Source organism: Salmo salar, chromosome 14 (assembly GCF_965601325.2).
Source record: "Salmo salar chromosome 14, fSalSal1, whole genome shotgun sequence".
Classification (NCBI taxonomy): Eukaryota; Metazoa; Chordata; class Actinopteri; order Salmoniformes; family Salmonidae; genus Salmo; species Salmo salar.
In genome coordinates, this window is record NC_138304.1 from 88,787,499 (window position 1) to 88,804,068 (window position 16,570).

Here is a 16,570-nt window from a genome sequence, read left to right on the forward strand (position 1 = left end):
GTTCCAGTTCCACAGGCAGGATTTTATTTAACTTGTGCAGTGACAGCATCTGTTACAAAACTCTTAGCACAGAGAACATGAAAGAAACATAAAACACACGCCATGTTCTGAAACAGTCTCCTAAGTGATAGGAGCCGCATGGAAAACAACGTGCCCTCACCTACTTACCCAATCTGACTGTGCTGGGAAAATGTCACCTGCTAGATGGGACTTAAATTAGATTACAATATTTATCAAATGTCACATGTTGAGGCTTTAAAAATACCTATTACCTGCCCATCAAACACACTTGGGTTGAAATTGTAAATTAACAAAATAATACATTCTGTTTTAACTTGGTGAGGATAGAAGCATATTATTTCTTACAACTGTCCTGAATGAAAATAACATGTACAAAAACAAACTGAAGTCACGCAATATTTATTTCCTACAACACATGACAATAGAAGCCGGAGGAAAAAAATACTAAGCACTTTGGAGTAAGTAAAACAAGTGAAATGCAGGCTCGATTTGGTTTGTGGCTCATGTAGAGATGTCAGGCACCAGTAAGATATTTGCTGAAGAAAAGCATGTATAGACATGTCATATTGAAACTAGATGAGTTCAATGAACCTTTGTCACGAGTATACTTGAAGTGCAAATATAAATGCATACTGTGTTTGTTACTGTTTGGATCACCATTTATTTATAATGAGATGTCTATTGGCAAATAAAACACCCAACTTATTTTACGAGGACCATGTTCCTTTAGCGGATACATTCAAAGAGCACTAATTTCTTGGAAAACACCATGCATTTTAGTGCAAACAGATTAAAGGGATAGTTCACCCAAACATTTAACTGGTTATTACTGCAGCCACATGAAATACACAACTTAATACTCAGATCATGAAATAATCAAAGCCATGATAAACAGCATATCGATAGGTGTACAGTACCAGTCAATTTTGGACACCTACTCATTTCAGGGTTTTTATTTTTACTACATTGTTGAATAATGGTGAAGACATCTAAACTATGGAATAACGTAGTAACCAAAAAAAGTGTTAATATATTTGAAATATGTTATGAGATTCTTCAAAGTAGCCACCCTTTGCCTTGACAGCTTTGCACACTTCGCATTCTCTCAACCAGCTTCATGAGGTAGTCACCTGGAATGCATTTCAATTAACAGGTGTGCATGGTTAAAAGTTAAAGAAATTCTGCAAAGAAACCACTAAAGGACACCAATAAGAAGAAGAGGCTTGCTTGGGTGAAGCATGGAGGTGGTGGTGTGATGGTGCTTTGCGGGTGAAACCGTCTGATTTATTTAGAATTCAAGGCACACTTAACCAGCATTGCTACCACTGAATTCTGCAGCGATATACCATCCCATCTGATTTGCGCTTAGTGGGACTATCATTTGTTTTTCGAGAGGACAATGACCTAACACACCTCCAGGCTGTGTAAGGGCTATTTGACCAAGGAGAATGGAGTGCTGCATCAGATGACCTGGCCTCCACAATCACCCGACCTCAACCCAATTGAGAGTTTGGGATGAGTTGGACCGGAGAGAAGGAAAAGCAGCCAACAAGTGCTCAGCATATGTGGGAGCTCCTTCAAGACTGTTGGAAAAGCATTCCAGGTGAAGCTGGTTGAGAGAATGCCAATAGTGTGCAAAGCTGTCAAAGGCAAAAAGTGTCTACTTTGAAGAATCTCAAATATATTTTGATTTGTTTAACACTTTTTTGGTTACTACATGATTCCATGTGTTATTAGTTTTGATGTCTTCACTAATATTCTACAATGTAGAAAATAGTAAAAATAAAGGAAAAACCCTTGAATGAGTAGGTGTGTCCAAAACTTTGACAGGTATTGTAGAGTTTTTTGCATTGATCTTCATAGTTGTAGACTATTAAAGTAAGAAACAGAGAAAAGGCATACAAATGTTCTGTAGCTTTGGCAGGGCAGTGGTTCACAACAATTGCACATGACAGGACGAGAGCCAAGTGTCTCTAGTGTATCAGTGCATTCGAGAAATGGCATCTGAAGGCCAAGAACTTTTTGTAGTACATTCTTACTAATCAGTCGAGCTTCATATAAAACATTTCCCTTTCAAAATAAACATTTACATTTTTCCTTATTTAGTATAATATATTGCTCCTCTGCTTGCGGCCAACTGCTCATGATTGTGACACGTAATGTAATACGTAGAAGTCGTGGACGTACATCAGTACGGCGATGGGCTGGCCAATGATGAGCGAGATCCAGACTGCCGCATTGCCATAGTTACCTCTCAGGAAGCGGCCGACGAACCAGGCGAGTGGAATCTGAAAGAAAAGTTGAGGCAATCATTGAAAAATCTAAAACCACCTGCTTTAAAATGTGCGTATAACCATTAACAGAGGACCATGTTGTCAAACCCACTGTTTGATTATAAAAATACATTTTGTTTTTAGGAAAGGGTTTCTGACCTGAGACATCATGCCCATGAACGCCCACAGTCGGAACATTTTCAGAGGAACGCTCACCAAGTACTGAAAAGAGAGAGGAAGATTATCAAATCGATGCAGCCTTTAAAAACACTGACATGTACGCCATCAGATTAAGTCAAGTGTGAAACTATGAGTCAGTGGCCATGTTGGAGAGGATCAAAACCATAATATATATCATGGGTAAATTGTGACTGACTGATCTACAAATAATATTGAACCTTTAACTAGGTAAGTCAGTTAAGAACAAATTCTTATTTACAGTGACGTCTACCCCGGCCAAACCCGGATGACACTGGGCCAATTGTGCGCCACCCTATGGGACTCACAATCAAGGCCGGATGTGATACAGCCTGGATTCGAACCAGGGACTGTAGTGACACCTCTTGCACTGAGATGTAGTGCCTTAGACCGCTACACCACTCGGGAGCCCGAGTAGTTATTTATGTAGATCAGTCAGTCGGCTGCAATGTCGAACACGCCCAGAGTGTTAGATGGCATCACAAATCACAGCCACCCACACAAACCTCGTGAAAGAAGGCGGAGACCAGGAAGATGGCTGTTTGAGCGATCCACTTATTCACACCTCTCCTCATGAGAGGCTTGTAAAAGTGGCTGTGGAGTACAAGAGATGAAAATAAATTATTTATTAGTTGGGAACTGTAGACAATAACCAAGAGCGTTGTTTATAGCCATCTTAAAAACTGCTATAATGTCACAAGTTTACAGGACTTACTGTATACAACTCACAACACACACAAAGTCAGTACTGTAGGAGGTGGTATTGTTCCAATCACAATGTTTATTTCTTCAACTCCTACTCACCGGAGGCACCACTTGTGCACAGGAATGTTCCAGTTAGACCAGAAATAAGTGACCGTCTCAGAGTTCCTGCAAAACAACAAGTGACTCGGTCAGAGACAAAGTTGCAGTTCAATATCTAGTCACTACTGTACATGATATGGAGGGAAGGAGGCGCAGGGCAGCCTCATTCTTGAAGTAAAAAAATCCTTTATTTAGAAGAGTTTTGACTAAGCTACTTTACCATTACATCTAGCACTACATGTAATCCAAACAGATGGCACAATTCACATGGTATCACTGCACAAATAACGCAAGGCTAACTGGGAATCGTCATCCACTTACCACCAGTCCTGGTAAAACTCCCTGTCGCCGAACCGCATCAGCTCAGCTACGAAGTTCATGGAAGAGTGGAAAAACCAATAGAAAAAGATGAGCCAGATTAAATGATTGGGAACCTGTTGGGGTAGAGGGGAGAGGAGGGAAAGCCTTGTGCCATTAGACAGTCTGGACATCGGAAAAGTATTTTGACCTTCACTTTTTCACAATACAGCCTTATTCTAAAATGGATTAAACCTTTTTTTATCCTCAATCTACACACAATACCCCATAATGACAAAGCTAAAACAGGTTTAGACATTTTAGCAAATGTATTACAAATAAAAAAACTGAAATACCTTATTTACATAAGTATTTAGACCCTTTCCTAGGAGACTCGAAATTGAGCTCCAGTGCATCCTGTTTCCATTGATCATCCTTGAGATGTTTCTACAACTTGATTGGAATCCACCTGTGGTAAATTCTATTGATTGGGTATGATTTGGAAAGGCACACACACCTGTCTATATAAAAAGGTCCTACAGTTGACAGTGCATGTCAGATCAAAAACCAAGCCATGAGGTCGAAGGAATTGTCCGTAGAGCTCCGAGACAGGATTGTGTCGAGGCACAGATCAGGGGAAGGGTACCAAAACATTTCTGCAGCATTGAAGGTCCCCAAGGACACAGTGGGCTCCATCATTCATAAATGGAAGAAGTTTGGAACCACCAAGACTCTTCCTAGAGCTGGCCGCCCTGCCAAACAGCAATCGGGGGAGAATGCCAAGCGTTACATCTGGAGGACACCTGGCACCATCCCATTGGTGTAAAATACTACTTAAGTAGGTTTTTTTGTATTTATATTTGACAACTTTTACTTCAATACATTCCTAAAGAAAATAATGTACTTTTTACTCCATACATTTTCCACGACACCCAAAAGTACTCATTACATTTTGAATGCTTAGCAGGACAGGAAAATGTTCCAATTCACACACTTATCAAGAGAACATTCCTGCTCATCTCTACTGCCTCTGATCTGGCAGATTCACCAAACACAAATGCATTGTTTGTAAATGTCAGTGTGTTTTTTTCCCCCATGGATAGCCAGGGGCATACCCTAGCTAGCCGTAAAAAAGAAAAGAAAATGGTGCCGGCTGGTTTGCTTAATGTAAGAAATTATGTATACTTTTACTTTTGATACTTAAGTATATTTAAAACCAAATACTTTTAGACTTTTACTGAATGACTTACTTTAGTCATTTTCTATTAAGCCATCTTTACCTTTACTCAAGTATGACAATTGGGTACTTTTTCCAACCACTGCACCGTCTGTACGGTGAAGCATGGTGTTGACAGCATCATGCTGTGGGGATGTTTTTTTAGCAGCAGGGACTGGGAGACTAGTCAGGCTCGAGGGTAAAAACGAACAGAGCAAAGTACAGAGATCCTTGATGAAAACCTGCTCCAGATTGGGGGCGAAGGTTCACCTTCCAACAGGACAACGACCCTAAGCACACATCCAAGACAACGCAGGAGTGCCTTCGGGACAAGTCTCTGAATGTCCTTGAGTTGTCCAGCTAGAGCCCGGACTTGAACCTGATCAACATCTCTGGAGAGACCTGAAAATGGATGTGCTGCAACACTCCCCATCCAACCTGACAGAGCTTGAGAGGACCTGCAGGGAAGAATGGGAGAAACTCCCCAAATACAGGTGTGCCAAGCTTGTAGCGTCATACCAAAATATTACTTAAAGCTGTAATTGCTAGCAAAGGTGCAACAAAGTAAAGAAAGGGTCTGAATACTTATTTAAATACACATTTAAATAAGTATTCAGACCCTTTCCCTATATATATATATATATATGAAAAATGTCTGAACTTGTTTTTCCTTTATTATGGGGTATTGTGTGTAGATTGAAGGGGAGGACTATTTAATCCATTTTAGAATAAGGCTGTAACAAAATGTGGGAAAAGTGAATTGGTCTGAATACTTTCCAAATGCACTCTCTCTACATCTTTAGTTATAGGGCCAGTTTCCCAAACACAAATTAAGCCTGGTCTTGGACTAAGAAACACTTCTGATGCAGTATATACACATGCTGTACATAGAATGTAAAAAAAACATTAGGAACACCTTCCTAATATTGAGTTGCACATAGGAAGCTGTTCAGCGTAAAATACCCCCAGCAGCGTTGCAGTTCTTGACACTCTCAAACCAGTGCACCTGGATACTACTACCCTACCCCATTCAAAGGCACTTATTGTTTGTCTTGCCCATTCACTCTCTGAATGGCACACATACACAATCCATAGCTGTGTTCGAATACCCATACTAACATACTGTATACTACATACTTAATGAGTATATACACAATACTTACCATTCGTTTATTTTAGTATACTGTAAACAAACGATCGTTTCAGTTGAGCTTACTAGAGCTTCGCATGTCTACGGAAAGTTGCTGTTGCTATGCAACCTCTTGCTAGCTTGTTAGCATAACAACTGTCTAGCTAAACAATTTACAATTTCGGGTGTAATTGTAAATTCAATCTGGAGTGCCAGAGTGCGCTCGTAAATCCAGAGCAATCAGCTTGTGCGAGCGTTTCGCTCTTGGAACGTTGAGAGCACACAAGTTCTGTCGGAGGAGTAGGGTTTATCCAAGCATTTAAGCACCCAACCTAACGTGTAACGTAATGTATTCGAAAAGTCATTACTTTATTACATTGCTCAGCATTTTTTTAAACATTTGTCATAGTTCAAACAATGAATGTGTCCGCTCGTCGGACTTTAGCTGCATATTTTCCGCAATTTTCATCAACTCTGAAAACTTGAAGCCGCGCCCATTTTCTGAAGAACTGCATTAACGTTTAAAACTCAACACCCTCGTCTACAACCCTCGCTTTATGCCCTGGGGGAATCCCCGCGATGACCGTCGGTCCAAACGATTAGCCAAGCAAGGGAAGTTCGCAACATAAGCCCCTCAGCCGTTTTTGATCGAGTTTGCCCGTGTACAATTATGTTCACTTCGGGGCCTGAAACCCCCCCCCCCATAATTACATTCCGATGATTGTACATCTGCTAAGAAAAGTCCGCCAAAACGTAAAACCTTGGCTGCATTCCAAACACCCTCAGCACTCAAATTAAGTGGACACTTCTGATGACGTGTCATAACGAGTTTACACTAGCAGTGTAATTAAGAGGAAGGAATTAATTTTAAATGGACAGCCCTTGACCAGAAATTCGTCAATCCCGTGATAAGTGTTTTCAACAACCAGTAGCTTGTGGTTGCTTTATATGCTCTACAGTCAATTATGATTGCATGTCTACTTATATTTATACTTACACTTTATACCTACCACAGGGTTCAATTCTCGGGCCGACTCTTTTCTCTATATTGTAACGACCCTGGGTTTATAAGCGGGGAAATCGACTCTGCCGGACGAGCACGCTTTTGCGGCACAGTCGATAGCGCGCTGGACTTCGGACTTGAAGGTCGAGGGTTCGAAACCTGCTCCCTGCTGTTTCTTTACATTGGTGTCAGAAGTGGGATCGGACCTTGCATCCACGACAGTGCGTGTGCTTGGCCGGTGAGCGCGTTCCTGTAAGACGTTGAGTCGCAAGCTAGCGCGAGGACGCGCTCTTTGAAAGGAGGGAGTAGTGTAACGACCCTGGGTTTATAAGCGCGGAAATCGACTCTGCCGGACGAGCATGCTTTTGCGGCACAGTCGATAGCGCGCCGGACTTCGGGCTTGAAGGTCGAGGGTTCGAAACCTGCTCCCTGCTGTTTCATTACAATATATCAACGATGTCGCTCTTGCTGCGGGTGATTACCTGATCCACCTCTATGCAGACAACACCATTCTGTATACATCTGGCCCTTCTTTGGACACTTAACTAACCTCCAAACGAGCTTCAATGCCATACAACACTCCTTCCGTGGCCTCCAACTGCTCTTAAACGCTAGTAAAACCAAATGCATGCTTTTCAACCGTTCGCTGCCTGTACCCATCCGCCCGCCCGACTAGCATCACTACTCTGGACGGTTCTGACTTAGAATATGTGGACAACTACAAATACCTAGGTGTCTGGCTAGACTGTAAACTCTCCTTCCAGACTCATATTAAACATCTCCAATCCAAAATTAAATCTAGAATCGGCTTCGTATTTCGCAACAAAGCCTCCTTCACTCACACCGCCAAACATACCCTCATAAAACTGACCATCCTACCGATCCTCAACGATGTCATTTACAAAATAGCTTCCAATACTCTATTTAGACTGCATCCAGTTTGCTATCACAGTGCCATCCATTTTGTCCACAAAGCCCTTTATTCCACCCACCACTGCGACCTGTATGCTCTAGTCCGCTGGCCCTCCCTACATATTCGTCGCCAGATCCACTGGCTCCAGGTCATCTATAAGTCTATGCCAGGTAACGCTCCGCCTTATCTCAGCCCACTGGTCACGATAACAACACCCACCCGTAGCATTCGCTCCAGCAGGTATATCTCGCTGGTCATCCCCAAAGCCAACACCTCCTTTGGCCGCCTTTCCTTCCAGTTCTCTGCTGCCAATGACGAACGAATTGCAAAAAATATATATAATAAAAATATATATATATTAAAAAATAAAAATAAATAAATAATAAATATAAAAATCGCTGAAGCTGGAGACTTATATTTCCCTCACTAACTTTAAACATCAGCTATCTGAGCAGCTAACCAACCGATCGCTGCAGCTGTACATAGCCCATCTGTAAATAGCCCACCCAATCTACCTACCTCATCCCCACACTGTTTTTATTTACTTTTCTGCTCTTTTGCACACCAGTATTTCTACTTGCACATCATCATCTGCTCATCTATCACTCCAGTGTTAATTTGCTGAACTGTAATTATTTCGCTACTATGGCCTATTTATTGCCTTACCTCCTCACGCCATTTGCACACACTGTATATAGACTTTTTTTCTCTATTGTGTTATTGACTGTATGCTTGTTTATTCCATGTGTAACTCTGTGTTGTTGTTTGTGTCGCACTGCTTTGCTTTATCTTGGCCAGGTCGCAGTTGTAAATGAGAACTTGTTCTCAACTAGCTTACCTGGTTAAATAAAAAAATATTAACTATTAATATATGCCTGCTGTATGATAGCTAGCAAATTAATTAGATAACTAACATTAGTCTGCCTAGCTACTTCTGAAGGAAAATGTTTTATTTCTACAATTTCCAAAAGCTAATCAAACAAAAACATTACTTTTACGAAACGTGTGTGCATTAGCAGCACCATTTCTAACTTAATACATTCGTTTTTATCATCACAAATTGAATTATGGGGTGTTTCAGGCCCTGAAGTGAACATAGTTGTACACTCACAAACAAGGGCAGAGGGGCTTACATTGCAAACTTCCCTTGCTTGGCTAATAATTTGGACCTATGACAAATATGGCCGCAGGGATTCCCCCAAGGCCATAAGGCGAGGTTAAGTGGACGAGGGTGTGTCTTTTATAACTGAAACGCAGCCCTCAACATCAATATGGAGAAGTTAACATACAAGTATAAGTAAAAACAAATGTAAATAAGTTATAAAAATTGTGGTATTAATGCACATGACGGCACAAACACTTCGTAAAAGTAATGTTTGGTTAGCTTTTGAAAATTGTATAAATAAAATGTTTTCCTTCTTCAGATGTTCAAGCTAGGCAGGCTAATGTTAGTTAGCTCATTAAATTTGCAATCATACAGTAGGCGTATAAATAATTATATAATTAATATAAGTAGACATGCTATCATAACTGACAGTAGTGCATATAAAAGCAACCAAAAAGCTACCGGTGGCTGAAAACAACCATCGCGGGATGACCGAGTGACAAATTTCCGGGCAAGGGCGGTCCAAAAAAAAATCCTTCCTGCCTCCGTCGCCCTGCAAGTGTATACTCAGACGTCATCAGAAGAAGTGTCCACTTAATTTGAGGGGTGAGGGTGTGTCTTGTGTTTGGAATGCTGCCTTCGTATTTTGGAGAATTTAGTACAACATCCAGAAACTTCTGGCATACTAACTATCTATACTATGACCAATAAGCATACAATATACTCAGTTCACATCACAAATTGTACAGTTAGTGTGGTTAGTAGGAGTATTCGAACACAGCTCAGGTCTCAAGATACTTTTTTAACCAATCTCCTCCCCTTCTTCTACACTGATTGAAGTGGATTTAACATGTGACATCAATAAGGGATCATAGCCTTCACCTGGACAGTATGATGGAAAAAGCAGGTGTTCATAATGTTTTGTACACTCAGTGTATATTGAGAAAGTATTTTCAGTCCTGGACTAGGCTTTGTCTGGGAAAATGGCTCATGACGTATGTATGGTGAACCAACATCTTTTCAATGGGAAAATATGACAAATGTGAAAAATGATAGAAATTAAATGGATTAAGTGTTAAGTGACATGGATTTAGGTAATGTCTTTATTTGCACTCACAGCCAGTTTCAGCATGCGCTCTATCATTCTGGAAAAGTCCATATCCTGCCATGGGGGGGGGGTACATGAAACAAAGTCACCCTTAAGCACAGAGAAATGGAGAAGTCCAATAGACAAAAGTCTAACAGACGGAGAACGTTAATATTTACCTGGAATGGTTTCATGGAGTTCTGAATAGTCGGCACCATCCACTGAAAGAAACATGGTTAAAGGTTTTTGTGAGACATGGTTAAGGTAGACTCAGCGATATGATGCAGATGTACAAAGTAAAAAGTATAGTTGGTCAATATCCGCAACAGCTAAGAGTTGGAGCGTGAGGCTCAACTTCTCTGATTTGGTCCCGTGGCTACCACGTAAGAGCGTGAAGCGAACCCATGCATATGTGCAGATGCTGTTACTGTGTGAGAGCGAAGTCTTGCGTCGCAATATCGCTGCTGCTGCTCTTGCAACGTCATTTAGCTGACTCTAACTATCTTGTTACTTGATAATAAAGCCACACATTAATCAAAATGTACTAATTTGATGAGTGAAAATAAACCAAATACTAACCAAGGTAATAATAATGAACATACCTGTTGTACCAATCCAATCAGTAACTGTATGAAGAACAGCTGGAAAAGATTTCGGATCACTTTTAGATTTTAAAAATGCATTTACATACACAGTATGTTGTCATGACAGTAGTGTATATTATTTAGGGAGCACGCAAATTGCACATTCCCAGGTCTCTCCATTTTCCTTGTGATCTTTGACCTCACCATCTCAAAGAGTCTCCTGAGCAGGAAGCTCTTGCGTATCCGTGGTGACCGGGGGAAGTTCAGCTCATAGCAGAGAGTTGGGGCAAACACAAAGTAATATATATCTATGGAGGGTGGACAGTAAAAATAAAACACATTCAAGTAATTAATTCATTGTACATCTTTTGAAATAAGAATTTTGTATGCAGAAATGTATAATCTGTATGGATTTAATTTAACTTAATTGTAAACAGCTACTAGTCATACTCATTATGTTCAATATCTCTTTCTGTTCTGACCTCTGTGTGTGAGATTCCCAGGGTAGGACACATGAGTATGTACAGCTGACCCATTTGATTGGGCGACTGATGGACCTATGGGTACACAAAACGTATGGATGTACAAAACAGATTATTTCTGACAGCAGTACTTCTAAACAACCAGTAGATGGAGATGGCAGCACAGTAACGTTTCAGAAAGTGGGACATTGCCGCACAAGGGTGCATTTAATCATGTGTGCGCGTGTGTTCGTATTTATTCAGGGGGCAAAAGATACATATTTAAACAAACGCTGAAAGCTTTTCGCAGTAAACAGCCCAGCCAAAGACAGGTCACAGAAGTTACTCATACAGCAATGGGTCATACAGCTCATTAAATACCCGTATATTTCTCACGTCACACGCATTTTTGGGGAGGTCAAAGTAATTAGGACAGCCAATCAGATCTCGGGCAGCATCTGTGTTACTGAGAGGGCTAATTTGAAGATGCTAACCAGTTGACATTATTACACCAGCACTGGAGAAAAGATCAAATACAATCAACCAGGATGGACAATGTTGATATTTTTCTCAGGAGGGTGTACAAAGATGGCACCCTTAGCACTTTATTTTAGTTGCTGCCATTGGTACACTGAACAAAAATATATATAAAAAAAAAATAATAATCACAACATGCAACAATTGCAAAGATTTCACTGAATTACAGTTCATAAGGAAAATCTGTCAATTGAAATAAATTCATTAGGCTGCAGTTAAAACCTGGTCAGGACGACGAGCACGCAGATGAATTTTCCTGAGACGGTTTGACAGTTTGTGCAGATATTCTTTGGTTGTGCAAACCCACAGTTTCATAAGCTGTCCGGGTGGCTGGTCTCAGACGACCCATGAAGAAGCCGGATGTGGAGGTCCTGGGCTGGTGTGGTTACATACGGTATATGGTTGTGTGGCCGGTTGGAAGTACTGCCAAATTCGATAAAATTCCATTGAGGCGGCTTATGGTAGAGAAATTAATATTAAATTCTCTGGCAACAGCTCTGGTGGACATTCCTGCAGTCAGCATGCCAATTGCACGCTCCCTCAAAACTTCAGACATCTGTGGCATTGTGTTGTGTGACACAACTGCACATTTTAGAGTGGCCTTTTATTGTACCCAGCACAAGGTGCACCTGTGTAATGATCATGCTGTTAGATCAGCTTCTTGATATGCCACAACTGTCAGGTGGATGGATTATCTTGGCAATGGAGAAATGCTCACTAACAGGGATGTAAACAAATCTGTGCACAGAATGAGAGAAAAGCTTTTTCTAAATATGGATATTTTAGTTCAGCTCATGAAACCAACACTTTACATATTGTGTTTATATTTTTGTTCAGTATACTTTGTTCGTACCATTTGCCATTTGTACTTTCCTTATTCGATTATACACGCAGGCACACACAAACAGAAGTGTGAAGAAACACCTGGTCAGGAGTACTCACATGAATGGGAGCGGGTCAGGGTGCGGGCTTTGGTATGCCTAATCTCTCTGCACCACATGTTCACATCCTTATACGAATACAACTTCATGAAGAGGATGGTATACACACACAGGGCAAAGGCTCCACCCACTGCACAAGACAAAATAGATATTATCAAGCTTTACAATACTACAACACTATTTTAGAAGTAGACAAATCCTCTGAGGGGCATTTAGTATTTTTGATAAGGTCAAGGAGTAGATATACTGTTACTCACAGAAACATTAGGCCTATTTATATGGCCATGCAGTGTAAGTGTGTGTGTGAGATCATGATCAGGCCATCTCACCTGGGGTAATGGAGGTCAGCATGAGCACAGTGGCTGATGGGAAAAAGAGTAGGGTGGTCAGATTGACCAAGTAAAGGAATGTTCCGGTAGTCTCTGAGATGGTGCCCTGCAGAGCAACAGAAAACAAAAAAAAAACATTGTTAAACACCGTGTGCTCTGGGCACAGAATTACTACATACAGTATAATAATTTATGGGCCTTTGTGGGCCTGGGGTGATCTAGTGGTCTAAACTGGTGCCTCCAGAATACATGTACCTGTGCGAGTGTGGTTTCAAATCCAACCCACTGCTATTCTAGCAAACCCTCTCCTTCCTTTCATGTCAGTCACTGTCCTATCGAATACATATGGAGGGGAAAATACAAAATGGAGAGGGACTGACTCACTCCATACATACAGTGCATTCAGACCCCTTGACTTTCACATTTTGTTACGTTACAGCCTTATTCTACAATTATATTTAAAAAAAAAACTCAATCTACATACAACACTCCATAATTAAAGTGAACAGGTTCAGAAATATGCACATTTATTACAAATAAAAACCAGAAATATCTTATTTACATAAGTATTCAGACCCTATGAGACTCGAAATTGACCTCAGGTGCATCCTGTTTCCATTGATCATCCTTGAGACGTTTCTACAACTTGGAGTCCACCTATGGTAAATTTAATTGATTGGACATGATTTGGAAAGGCACACATCTGTCTATATAAGGCCCCACAGTTGACAGTGCATGTCATATCAAAAACCAAGCCATGAGGTCAAAGGAATTGTCCGTAGAGCTCCGAGACAGCATTGTGTCGAGGCACAGATCAGGGGAAGGGTACCAAAACATTTCTGCAGCATTGAAGGTCCCCAAGAACACAGTGGCCTCCATTATTCTTAAATGGTAGAAGTTTGGAACCACCAAGACTCTTCCTAGAGCTGGCCGCCCGGCCAAACTGAGCAATCGGGAGAGAAGGGCCTTAGTCAGGGAGGTGACCAAGAACCCGATGGTCACTCTGACAGAGCTCCAGAGTTCCTCTGTGGAGATGGGAGAATCTTCCAGAAGGACAACCATCTCTGCAGCACTCCACCAATCAGGCATTTATTGTAGAGTTGGCCAGATGGAAGCCACTCCTCAGTAAAAAGCCACATGACAGCCTGCTTGGTGTTTGCCAAAAGGCCACTAAAAAGGACTCAGACCATGAGAAACAAGATTCTCCGGTATGATTAAGTTGAAATTCCAAGCGTCATGTCTGGAGGAAACCTGGCATCATCCCTACGGTGAAGCATGGTGGCGGCAGCATCATGTTGTGGGGATGTTTGTCAGTAGCAGGGACTAGGAGACTAGTCAGGATTGAGGGAAATATGAACGGAACAAAGTACAGAAAGATCCTTAATGAAATCCTGCTCCAGAGCGCTCAGGACCTCAGACTTGGAATGTGAACCTTCGCTCCACAAGACCACAACCCTAAGCACACAGCCAAGACAACGCATGCATGGCTTCGGGACAAGTCTCTGAATGTCCTTGAGTGACCCAGCCAGAGCCCGAACTTGAACCCGATCTAACTTCTCTGGAGAGACCTGAAAATAGCTGTGCAGGGACACTCCCCATCCAACCTGACAGAGCTTGAGGGGATCTGCAGAGAATGGAAGAAATTCCCCAAATACAGGTGTACCAAGCTTGTAGTGTCATACCCAAGAAGACTCAAGGCTGTAATCGCCATCAAAGGTGCTTCAACAAAGTACTGAGTAAAGGTTCTGAATACTTATGCAAATGTGATAGTTTATTTTTTATACATTTGCACAAATTTCTAAAAACCTGTTTTTGCTTTGTCATTATGGGGTATTGTGTGTAGATTGATGAGGGGGAAAACAAAATGTAATCCATTCTAGAATAAGGCTGTAACGTAACAAAATGTGGAAAAAGGGGTCCGAATACTTTCTGAATGCACTGTACATATACTGAACAAAAACATAAAAACGCAACTAACAATTTTACTGAGTTACATTTCATATAAGGAAAACAGTAAATCAAAAAGGCACTCACACATCTGAGCAAACTGTTTGCAGGTGCATGGCAACAGTTGAATGAAAGATGAATGAAATGAAAAAGGAAACCGCACACTGCTCTTGATAGTATCACTGATCTTTAATAAGCTTACGTATCGGCCTCACGGCCTTAGTCAGAGCTTTGATGAAGGCCGTGAGGCCGATACGTAAGCTTATTAAAGATCAGTGATAGTGTCAAGAGCAGTGTGCGGTTTCCTTTTTCATTCATATAAGGAAAACAGTAAATATAAATAAATTCATTAGGCCCTAATTTATGGATTTCACTTCACTTGTCAGGGACGCAGCCATGGGTGGGCCTGGGAGGGCATAGGCCTAGCCCTTGGGGAAGCCAGGCCCAGCCAATCAGAGTACATTTTCCCCCACAAACGGGCTTCATTACAGACAGAAATACTCCTCCGTTTCATCAGCTGTCCGGGTGGCTGGTCTCAGATGATCCCGCAGGTGAATAAGCCAGGTGTAGAGGTCCTGGTCTGGCTTGGTTACACGTGGTCTGTGGTTCTGAGATGGTTGGATATACTGCCAAATTCTTTAAAAAACGACGTTGGAGGCGGCTTATGGTAGAGAAATTAACATTATTCTGTGGCAGTAGCTCTGTTGGACATTCCTGCAGTCAGCATGCCAAATACATGCTTCCTCAACTTCAGACATCTGTGGCATTGTGTTGTGTGACAAAACTGCACATTTTAGAGTGGCCTTTTTGTCCCCAGCACAAGGTGCACCTGTGTAGTAATCATGCTGTTCAAAATCAGCTTCTGCCACACCGGTCAGGTGGAAGGATTACCTTGGCAAAGGAGAAATGCTCACAAACAGGGATGTAAACAAATTTGTGCACAAAATTAGAGAAATAAGCTTTGTGTACATGGAACATATCTGGGATCTTTTATTTCAGCTCATGAAACCAACACTTTACGTGTTGCATTTACACACACACACACACACACACACACACAGGTTTTTATTAGGGGGGGGAATGCTTGACAAAACCTATTTAACAGATGTCCCCCACCATCTCTACCTAACAGGGGTCTGAAATACTTGTTCACAAGCAACAGAGAGATTCGTGAGATTTCACAGCACATCCTTCACATTAGTCCCAGACATTATGGCATGACACTCACCACTGATAGCCTCCGCTCCGTGTACAAAGCTGCCATTATGAACACGTTCGAAACTGAGGAAAAATAAACACATTAGATTCGGGTACTCCACAAAAGGCAGCTGTGTAATATTGATACAATATTGTTCCAAATTAGAAAATTAGCCCCCACTTGGTGGGAAAACAGTTGATATTTTAGTGGGTATAATGACTTAGGTTGCTAAGCAACCAAAACCAGACAATAAGACATTAAAATAAATACATTTGGGAAGATGTACAACAATCACAATACTACAGCTAGCATGCCAAAGAGGAGAGCGGTTTAGTCTACATACCAATGATAAGGCAAGATGCAGGCCAGCTATATGGGTCTTTTAAGAACAGTGAAACCACTTGGATGGGGTCCACCAGTATCCCATATCTATCAGAGGAGGGAAAGAAGAAGATATTGATGGATACTACTTTTACAAAAGAAGCTGTGGTCAAAATGAAAGGATCGGCAGTCGTGACAGAAGTGAT

At 41.4% G+C, this 16,570-nt stretch overlaps 1 protein-coding gene across 1 annotated transcript in view; it reads right to left on the reverse strand.

Annotated features, from left to right (window-relative positions):
• Position 1: 1 nt before the first annotated feature.
• Positions 2–16,570, reverse strand: part of dgat1a (diacylglycerol O-acyltransferase 1a) — a 28,490-nt gene continuing 11,921 nt past the window's right edge. Inside the window, exons 4-17 of the mRNA XM_014142702.3 lie at positions 16,387–16,472; positions 16,074–16,126; positions 12,899–13,004; positions 12,571–12,699; positions 11,113–11,187; positions 10,835–10,938; positions 10,649–10,687; positions 10,226–10,267; positions 10,077–10,121; positions 3,618–3,730; positions 3,297–3,362; positions 2,999–3,086; positions 2,454–2,516; positions 2–2,309 (exon numbers count right to left, since the gene is read on the reverse strand). Of these exons, the coding sequence (XP_013998177.1) occupies positions 2,163–2,309; positions 2,454–2,516; positions 2,999–3,086; positions 3,297–3,362; positions 3,618–3,730; positions 10,077–10,121; positions 10,226–10,267; positions 10,649–10,687; positions 10,835–10,938; positions 11,113–11,187; positions 12,571–12,699; positions 12,899–13,004; positions 16,074–16,126; positions 16,387–16,472 (1,156 nt within the window). The 3' untranslated portion in view covers positions 2–2,162. The remainder of the gene's footprint in view (positions 2,310–2,453; positions 2,517–2,998; positions 3,087–3,296; positions 3,363–3,617; positions 3,731–10,076; positions 10,122–10,225; positions 10,268–10,648; positions 10,688–10,834; positions 10,939–11,112; positions 11,188–12,570; positions 12,700–12,898; positions 13,005–16,073; positions 16,127–16,386; positions 16,473–16,570) is intronic.